Raw genomic sequence first — 10734 nt, 5'->3', positions numbered from 1 at the left:
TTTTATAATCGCACACTTTTCATTAATACACTATCCATGTGATTTATTTTATTTTATTTTATTCACAAAAAGGGGCTGAAACAAGACCCATGTATAGGATAAAAACAAGAAAGAAGTCAGTGTTGGAAACTTGGAATTGAAGGTGCATGGATGCCTAATTTCTTGGGTATGTGGGTCCCACGAAAATGGTCGTGGGAGATTTCCATTGTACCCGAGGTGACTCATTATTATGAGGCCCTTAAACGTAGAAAAAAATTTACATGCATTAAAATACTTAAATATTTAAATAAATCATATATTTACATTTTAAACAAAAACTTGGTACGATTCAAAAGATAAATAACAAATTCAAGTTATTTTCGATAAATCATATTATGGACTCATGAATAATTTATTTTAAATCAAATTCAAATTATAACTTATTAAAATAAATTACAGAATGTGTAATATTGCCTTTCAAATTAAATCATATTGCAATAATAATAGACTTGTTTGATAGCTTGTAATTAATTATGTATGCTAAAATCAAGAAAAATTTATTTTGAATAAGATTGAACTAAGTTAGAATCGACCAAATAAATTATTATTAAATAAATTTTTAATTAATCCATCTTTTAAATTTACATTAATTTAATTGGGCTTTGACCATGATTTTTATTGTGGAAATTACACCATTCCAGGTGTTTAAAGATTGAGATGCAAATATCAGGTGAGGAAGTTTTTTATGCACATGTCATTTTGCCAAATTCTAATTAATTCGCTCACCCGTTCATTCACCCTACTCTCTCTCTCTCTCTCTCTCTCTCTCTTCTCACCCCCACTGCACCACCTCCATTCACAGCATCAGATCGTAGCTTCCCTCAGATCTAGCACATTTTCCCCATTTTCCTATTCAACAAAGGTTGGCGACGAATACCGTAGAAAGTTCGTAGCACAGATCGTCGCTTCCCCGTCTTCTGACAGTGAATGGCGAATTACCTTCACTCCCAACAATCGCTTTTCCGATGTTTGTGGCTGAGAGTACACAAAGTTTGTGGTTATATGTAGTTTATGGATTGTGATTTGAGGCGGTGGTGGTGGTGCTGACCGATGTATTTGGAGATGATCTTTTTTTTTGGGAATTTGAGGCGGTGGCAGTGTTTTTATTGGATGTGATGGTGGCTGTGATTTTTGGCGACGGTGGTGGATCTAACGGTTGACTGTGATTTTTGTTGTTGGTGGCGACGGTGGTGAATCTAATGGCTGGGATGATTTTTGTTGAATCTGGTTACTGTGATGGTTTTTGGCAGTGGTCCTGATTTTTGTTAACGTCGATGATGGGGTGAGGGTGGTTGCAAGTGGCCGTGATGGCAGTGGCGGTGCGATAGTGTTGGTGGTAGTGGTCTAAGACCAAATGTGACCAACCATTTAGTTATTTGTGGCCACGTGACCTAAAAATTTGGTAATCTGTGACCATCGTGATGGCAGTGGCTGTGCGATAGTGTTGGTGGTAGTGGTCTGTGACCACTATTTGACGTATGTGACCAACCATTTGATTATTTGTGACCTGACCTAAAAATTTGATAATCTGTGCCTAATTAATGTGATTTCAAAATAATTTTTGACCGATAAATTTTTAGATCTGTGATCAAAGAAATAAATTGTGACCTATAAACTTTTGATTTGTGATCTCGAAATAATATGACTAATTAATTTGACAATTCGTGATCTATAAAACTTTTGATTTGTGACCTCAAAATAATATTTGACTAATTAAATTGACGATTTGTGATCAATAAATAAAATGTAACCTATAATGATATCTCTGTGAAATCATTATTTTTAATTAATTAAATATATACCTGATTTTTTGAATTTTTAAACAATCTATCTTATTCTTGAATTTGTATAAAGAATACCCCTGAATTATGAATTTTTCCCATTTTTATTTGAAGGCCATCATTAGATGTAAGGCCCTAATCCATTGCCTAATTGACCTTGGCTTAGGGGTGGCCTTGAATGAGGGGGTCAGATCCCACACATTTATTGATGTGAGACCCCCAACCCTATATGAGTAGCAGGTAACCCGGAATTCTGGGTAACTGTAGTAAGTTTCGTGGTGGTGTTTGGTCTAAAACTTGGGTATGACTCCACGTTACAATCCGACATGACGTTTTGGCAATTTTCGTCATTATAACCAGAATAATGGCAATAAATTCTGTGAAGAAAAGTCATTACAAAAGCAAACTATGGTCCGTACAATGACAAGAGGTCCAAACTCACAGCTCGAAATGGTTATGGGACCACGAATCTCTCTGAATTTCAACTCACTGCAAAGTTACATGGATTTTCATTTCGACCGTTCAATCATTTTTCCTACATTTCACTGCCATCAAGAGTCAAATTTAACTACCAAAAAAATTATTTTCTCAATATTAAGTCAGTTTGATTAGATAAAAATTAGTTTTTTAATATATTTTAATAAAATATGTCATTGAAAAATTGGATATTATAAAATTAACTATTAACTTTAACTTAAATTTTAATCTACTTTTTAGTCGAACCAAACATGGGCTAAATAAGCAACTATAGATACTTGTTTGATAATACTTTCAAATTTTTATAAATTGTACATCTATAATTATTATTATATTAAAGTATCACATAAAGGGAGAATCATTTTTTGGACAATTTGAAACCCTTCTACAATTTAATTATTTCAATAATACCTTACTTTTCGTTCTTCGATGTATAATAAATACTACATAATTATTGTCGTTTATGAAATTTGTATTATTAATTCTCAATGAATTAACATTCACATTAATGTAGATTTAATGAACTTTCACTTGATGAGTCTTGAATTACATGAATCTATGGTTATTATAGATGAATTTATTCATATCCATATATCTAGAATTTTTAATGGGTGTTTAAATATATGTATTAACAATTAATTTTTATACATCAAATGTAATATAAAAAAAATATCATTTATATTATTTCATTATTAAAAAAATTGAATCATAGAAATTGAGTTTTGAGAGTACAATTTGATTACAATTTTCTTCTCTCAAATTTTTATGTTAAATTATATATTTTTTAATTCGTTCGAAACTCATCAAATCCTCCAATAAATTGGTACAAAATATTACTTTTATATCATTCATAAAGTATTTTAGAATAACATGTAGTGCACGTTCAACTTTTACTAGTAATAATAAGTATGTTTAACTAACTCTTTTTTTTTTTTTTTTTTCACACCATACACGCACTGGATAGACACACAATTTTCATTCTAAATGCTAGTGTGGTTTTCAGAATTTTAAACTTTTATAAAGAAAAAAAAAATTAAATACATAGTCCCTTATTTGGTTTAGATAAAAACCAAGTTTTTATTATATTTTGATAAAAGTAGATGAACAGTATTGTTGAAAATTTGTGAATCTCAATTTTTGAGGAAAATGTATTTTGAAATCATATTTTTTTAAGAATGCTTGATTAAAAAATAGGAAAATATTTTGGATTTAAGTGTAATATTATTTTATTGAAAAATATACGGTTAAAAAAAGGATAGAGAAAAAATGTAAATGGGTTTTTGAAAATGAGAGTCAACCCTGAGCTTAATTGAATTCGAAAGATTCCATGACCATGACAAATCAACTACTAGTCATGGTTGGCCTTTGGCATTTTACAAAGTGGGTCGAACCAATTGCTCGGTTAACTTATGTAAATATGATTAGAATAATGCTAAACGAACACGTGGCCCTATTAATATAACATAACTCATACGATTAGGTCTTATTTTCCGAAGTAGCTATAGTATTTTAAGAAGAGCAATGCTATAGCCTATAAGTATATTTTTTTTTTCCAGATTTTGTACAGGGAGACAACTGTCTTCCTATGATTTGTTATTGCCAAAAATAGGAAGGGAGCTATCGTCCCATACCAAGCCTGTCAAAAAAATTATGTTTTTGCAGAGTTTTCCTTTTAAGAATTTCGGAGGTGGCACTAATTAAAAAAGGCTATGTGAGAGTAGCCCACGTGAGTTTAATTAGTGGGTCGTATTATTGGATTGAGCGTTAATTGAAGCAGTACGTGGACTGGATTCGGATTGGAGCGATCCGAACCGAAAGTAAAGAAAGGGACCTCTTTCCGACAACCCGTACCCGACAATGTTGACAGATTTGCACGTGAGTGGAATTACAAACGTGGGTCCACAGTAGTCAAATCTAACGTCCAATCATGTTGACTCAAGACTGCGGGATTCTGGTACCACTGCTATTTTGTACAGTCATTTTTTTTTTTTTGATAACCCAGGTGTCCCAGCTTAGCCGGACTAAATCCTGGACCTCTAGCCCCCGGCCCCTCAGTGATTAGTGGAGGTAAATCGCAAGTTGTGCCCTTGTTGGTTCCCAGGTTCCCACATGACTTTTATTCCTTTCCCAAAGGGACCCTCCTTCATGGTTATTACATCACCAAGCTGCTCCAACCCTTCCTCTGGTTATTACATCACTTGGCTGCTCCAACCAGGAATCGAACTTCCCACACTTGGTTCCAGAGCCCCCTAATGTGATTGTTCCGCCAACTTGGATGTGCCCTGGGGGGCTTGTACAGTCATTTTTATGCTATGAGAGGATTACTCAAGGACTAAACATATATTCTCTGTTAATAAAAATTATTTTTTTATAGATTTTGATGAAACATGTGGTTGAGAAATTGTGAATATAATGAAATATATTGTTAAAATTAATTTTTTTTACTTTAATTTAGATTAAAATTTTAATTTTAATTCCCACCAAAGAAGGATATACTAACAAATTCGAACCTTACTCTATCCCGTCCTCGGATTCCATAAAAAATATGTGTTCTTAGACCAATTAAATATGTTGTTAAAATTAATTATCGACATTTTCTATCAAGTTTTTAGATTACTCTAAATAAGCACTTATGATCATAATTGGTGTAGGCGAGTAATTTTGTTAAATTAAACAAAAAAAAAAAAGTCTTCAATAAATAAAATCTCGCATAGTTTTGTTGGAGCACTCGTCTAATAGTCAATAATTCAAATTTCACTACAGAATTTTGGACTGCTAAAAAGTTACACAAAATAATTTGCGCGTTTCTTGATATTCGTAGCAATAAAATTTGTTATAGGAAAGCGTTCTTGGCAGATTTTTCTCTCCTTTTTTTCACTTGGAAAAATGAGTAAAAATCTACTGTTTTTTCACTCCTATGTTTTAACTTAGGTGAAATAAAACTTACCTTATTTGAGGTCATGTTTGTTTTAGGTTGAGTTTGCTTAAAATTTGCATGTTTACTTATTTATGAGTCATGTCAACTTGACAACCAGACAATTCAACACTCGAAAACCCTTCAATTCTCTTGCTTCAATTCATCAATTACTTTCCAATTTGACTCGATTAAGTCCTTTGAAAATTTTCTTAACCAAGAATCTCGTGCAAGTTTTGCGAAACAATAAGTTGAACATATTTTATCTCGAAAATGAAAAGTTTGACACGTTTGGACTGTAACTGAAGTATAGGAATGCTCACCAAAACATTGAAAAACAAAAACACAGTGCACAAATTGCCCAAACTTTGTGTCTTAGGTGTAAACCCTAGTATTTCTCCAACATAAAACAGCTAAAAATCACAGTTTCAGAACTAGGGAACCTTTGTGTATTGGTGTATCAATATTAATAGAAAGTTCACAACCTTCTTCATATTATATATAAACATCGAGACACACGTAAGGTGCATTACTTAACACCACTGGATAATTAATTATATTTCTTTTTCATTCTTACTCAATCTTAACTAATATTATGTACCAACGAACGATACTAAAAAATGTTATTAACACTAAATATTCCAACTAAATGTCGTAAAGTAACATACAGTAACTGGGGTTCACTTCAATCAATTTTTCCTCTCAACAGTGTAAAAGAAATTAATTAACTTCAATTTTTGGTTATTCACGGGAAATGTCTCTTGCGTTTACTGAGATAGACATAATCAGGTACAACTTGAAGTCAACATCTAAAGTTGAGTAAATTAATAAGAGGGGCTGCACCAGATTGATTCTTTAATCTGAACTACCATTCTATTTTGCTTAGCAAACAGTTCTTCAAACTTGTATATTTGTAATAAAACAATGTTAAACGAGTCTGATGGTGCTAAGTTAAGGTTGATTTGTTAGTTATTAAGTACAATGGATACTGTCTTCTTATAAGCCACTCTTAATGTTGAGTTTACTTGTAACGTTTGTACATAGAAAAGCAACCCTTATGAGGATAATTGTTACTATTGAGAGGGAGACACAAGGAAAGTTAATTTAAGCATAAAAACTGTCTATTGTAATAGCCTATAGGAGACGAATAGGCTGGGATGACAAGATTGGAACCCACGAAATATGTTAGAACCAAAGGCATGCTACCAAGTTACGTCACATCGTGATTATTAGTTGAGTGAAGTTAGCTATCTAAAAACATGAACCGTCATAAACATCACTTTTGAAACATTTAGACAATAGAAACCATCTCAAGACTTTTGAAATTGTCGTTCCCATAGAAAAACCTTTTGCTTTTATGTTGCAATTTTTGTCTTTTTACTTTCCTTTCCACTTAACTTGCATTTCCATTCATCAAGGACAACAAACTGCATCGTGAAAGAGTCCTAAGGTACAATAAAGAGTGAACAAGAAAAAAGGCTCAATGACACAAGAAAAGAAGTAAAAATATTTTTTATTATATATTGTTTAGTTCTACCTCCAATGTGTGCAATACAATTGGATCCAATTTTCATTTAAGCTTTGAAAAATATGTCAAAGAGAGATTATTAGAAGTTTGAATATCATCAAAAGGTGCCGTCATTACTAAGAAATTTGGGTTCTTTACTAATCTCAAGTTTCATTATTTTATTACTAATTTTGATTTCAAATTCCCAATATATTATTTGAATCAAACATCATTACTAATTTAAAATTTCCACAAGGACGTGCCTTTTTTCCTTTTCATAGTTGTGTTCTATTTCAACTCTAAACATTAAAACAAGGTACATTGCGTCCATCTATTTTTTTCATGTTCCACAAATTGCCACACTTCAAAAATAATTAGGTTATTATAAGTAAACTCCAATCTACCTAATGAAGTAAATGTTGGGGAGGGAATATTACCATTTGAATTTTGTAGGAGAATAATGATTAGTGCTATGATAATGTAGATTTGAAGCCTATGGTTCTACCTACACTATAAAGTGATATACAAATAACACGAGTAGGTCCATTCATGCCCATGGTGGTTTTGTTTTCACACATTTTTGACTTTAATGGTTTTGATTTTTGTGTAAACTGCGCAATTTCAATATTTCACAACGACTAAAAACTCTTATGGAAAACTTTTATGATATTAACTTTTATATTAACGAGTGTCATGTGAAAATGGTTAACACTATACTCGCAAATGAACGCATTACAATTCAGTATCGCGAATACGTTGTGGAATGAATATTAAAGAAACCATAAAATTTAGTTATTTTACAATATTTTTGGAATAGGAGATGTAAATTAATATAGCAATATTAATTTTTTTAGAATTGTAGACTTAAATCGATAGTGTCTACACAAAGTGGTAATTATTTGTTATGTATTTTCCCTAACTCTTCAAAAGGATCTTAGACTAATTCATCGACTTATGCAGCGGCTGTTTAATAAGAATAATCACCAAAACTACCTTAAAATTGGAAACCCCAAAAGAAGAACAATCTTTTAGTTTTCAAGTATCCGAATATTTCTGTATATATTAATTTCTGATTAAAAAATGTTCAAGTATCCGAATATTTACTGAACAATCAACTTTATTTTACACAAATAACATATTCTATACATATAACGAGCTGATTTATTCCTTATCAGAGCAGCAATGGATCTATATATTACAACATATGAATGTGTATCAGCATAAAAATTAGATTCGACGTGCAGAATGTAAACATATTTAGGTTATAGAATTCACAACGTTCAGTCATAAGGAGCCGAAAGAGCTCCTTTAGATTATAACATTAACAACAATTTATGCAACTTCTAAGAAATCAATTTTAGGTGCATGATTATTTCAGAAGATTGACATTAAATTACACTGTTAAGGCTGTCAAGTTAGTCATAAGTATAAAAATTGTCACCAAATTCGGATTGTTTGAGAAAACTACAAGAAATATTGCCTTTAATGATGAACATTCGTAAAAAAAATCATTGTTTTGGTTGTTTTCTTGAAAACGAGAGGAGAATTTTAACGAAAAAGGTTTTTTCTCTAATTAGACATTAATAAGTAATACATACAAGTTATCTGATGTTTACTAAAAATGAAAAATTAATCAATTAATTTGTCACTTAAAGCTATATATCTTCACGGTGCTTCCACAAATTTGCAGTTCATGCAGCAAATCAAGTAATTGTTTTGGAAATATATGTATTAGATTACACTAGACTCCTGATCAAATACTTAATTATTCCTACACCACAAAATAAAGGTTAAAGAAAGTTTGAAGCATGTACAGTTATGGTGCAATTAATCATATATATAACTAGACATCTTATTAATTAGGCAATGTAGAAATAAAAATGTGCACTTTTATTTCCAAGAAAAGAATGATTGTAGAACTTTCTTACACAAAGTTGAGGTGAATCACCAACATCAACAAATCCTACGTGCGTTGTCGGCCAGATATTACCCACAAAATTTATCTAATTGTGAGCATATAAACTAACATATCTAGCGTACCTTTCATTAAGAAAATAAAACTATAATTGGATATGAGGGAAAAAATATTTGGATCTTGTGTTTGTCTCATTGATATATGTGGATCTAGCAAGATTTGTACTCAATTATAAGCTAGAAAGATTGATATATATTTCAAGATTATTAAAGTTAAGCTTCTATAGGGAACATATAATGCTGATACATGACAGCTAACCTAATGGGAAAAGGATGATATTTCAAATACATGATCAATTTTCTAATTAAAGAATTAGACTGTCTGCCAATTTCATCTACTCTCTCAATGAAATGACAGCACTAATTATAGGAAATTAATAATTAATTGCATGATATCAACGGTTACATGAGCCTAATTTAGATAAAAAAAAAAAAAAAAAAATTGAAATTAATATTGGCACTTTCTTTCACAAAATGAGAAATTCTGATTCATAGACAGTAAAGTGAGAAAAAGTGAAAAAAGTCAAGAGAAAAAAGATGTGCAGAAACAATTCATGATAAAAACAAGTAAACTGTACACTGAAATATTAAGGCTGATCAGTCCAACTGAGTGATTCCAAATCAAACACTGTGATCAGAGAACCTAAGCTTCAAATTGAGATTACATTTACTTCTACAACTTTTAGAAAGCAATTGTTGCAAGTCTGCAATTACTAATAGTGCATTTAATCCTTGCAGTTTTTGCCTCTAAGGCTCAATAAAAGCTAAACATAAACTACCCCTACCCCCTAGGTGAAGTGGGGTGGGCGGAGGGGGTTCACAAACACAGAATTAGAAGACCACCCAAGATCTAGGAATTGGTTGGTTAATGTGATGACTAACAGAAAAAACACAGTTTCTCCAACTTTCGAAAAGTAAACTAACTAACCCTAAATACTGATGTAACAGAAGATAGATGAGAAGTTACCCATGTAAAAGATTTAAGTTGCACCCAGGTTCTTCGAAAAAGATCTAGTGAAAGATACTTGCAATAATCTGCAAAAACTAGTACTGGTTTGATTTCTGGGATGTTCATCCTTCACCTGGTGGTGATTGTGGTGGTGCTGCAGTCAACTGTTGCGGGCCTTGTGGCTGCGGAGGAGGGCGCTTCCTCTTTTTCTTCTCATAGCTAATTCCCCTAGCTTTTGACTGTAAATCGCGCACTTCCCGAAGATACAGCCTCACAGCTCGAGCCCCAAAAGGATTTAGCTCCGACTTTCCTCCATTTTCTTCGTATGCCGCTCGGAGTCGACCGATGAGGGCGTCGAGGCTTCCCCAAGCCTGTCGAAGGGGGCAAGGACATGGAGCAGGCGGGTTAGGGTGACCATAGAAGGGGCAGATTGGGGTGTGGACTTTGGTCTTTCCAAATTGGTCGAGATATCGAAGAAATTCAAGAACATGAGCACCACTGCACCGCGAGAGAGTGAGTGGTGGCCTGTGGTTCTTAAGGTATTGTCCAAAAGAGTTCCAGTCCCGGCGCTTCTGGTTCTCGTACCGGCTTAACGTTGTTGGAGACGATGACGACGAGGTGCCTGCAACATAAGTATTCCCAGTAGTGTTGATGCTATTGTTCTCAGAGTTTGAAATCTCCACTTCAGGAAATGAATCCATTAAATCTTGAAGAAACTAAATAATTAGATGGATCTTTCAGTACAAAATCAAATTATATTTTAGCTACCAGGGATGAATCTGAATGTTATTCTGATTTTCCTTTGAGATCATAATCATAATGGAGAGCACATATTAAGATGAAGTGATTTTCTTGATTTGAGATATGATGTTAAATAGAGTAAGTGGTGATGAGACTAAGGAATGAGAGGAGACTGTTTTTTGAGTTTTTATATGTTTGAGCAATACTAGAAACATCAAAATTTGGGGGACTCTAATGTTGGTAGATTTTGTGGCTATTTTTCCCGAAATGAGGGGTGCTACCGCCCTCTTATTTCTTAATACCCTATTTCTCTAATTGGAGGGAGAGGGGGGGGGGGGGGGGGGGGGGGGGG

The 10734-nt window shown here is 32.8% G+C and overlaps 1 protein-coding gene across 1 annotated transcript; it reads right to left on the bottom strand.

Moving 5' to 3' along the window:
* Positions 1-9303: 9303 nt before the first annotated feature.
* On the bottom strand, positions 9304-10654 carry LOC111411876 (protein LIGHT-DEPENDENT SHORT HYPOCOTYLS 3-like). Its single transcript, XM_023042525.1, has one exon. It carries the CDS (start codon positions 10340-10342, stop codon positions 9764-9766), a length of 579 nt encoding a protein of 192 aa, XP_022898293.1. The 5' UTR covers positions 10343-10654; the 3' UTR covers positions 9304-9763.
* Positions 10655-10734: the final 80 nt, after the last annotated feature.

The sequence above is a fragment of the Olea europaea genome, chromosome 16 (assembly GCF_002742605.1).
Source record: "Olea europaea var. sylvestris chromosome 16, O_europaea_v1, whole genome shotgun sequence".
NCBI lineage: Eukaryota > Viridiplantae > Streptophyta > Magnoliopsida > Lamiales > Oleaceae > Olea > Olea europaea.
This window is presented reverse-complemented; position numbering and strand designations above follow the sequence as displayed.

Excerpts from the sequence above, each read along its gene's own strand:
- LOC111411876 (XM_023042525.1), bottom strand. The coding sequence starts at position 10,342 with ATGGATTCATTTCCTGAAGTGGAGATTTCAAACTCTGAGAACAATAGC.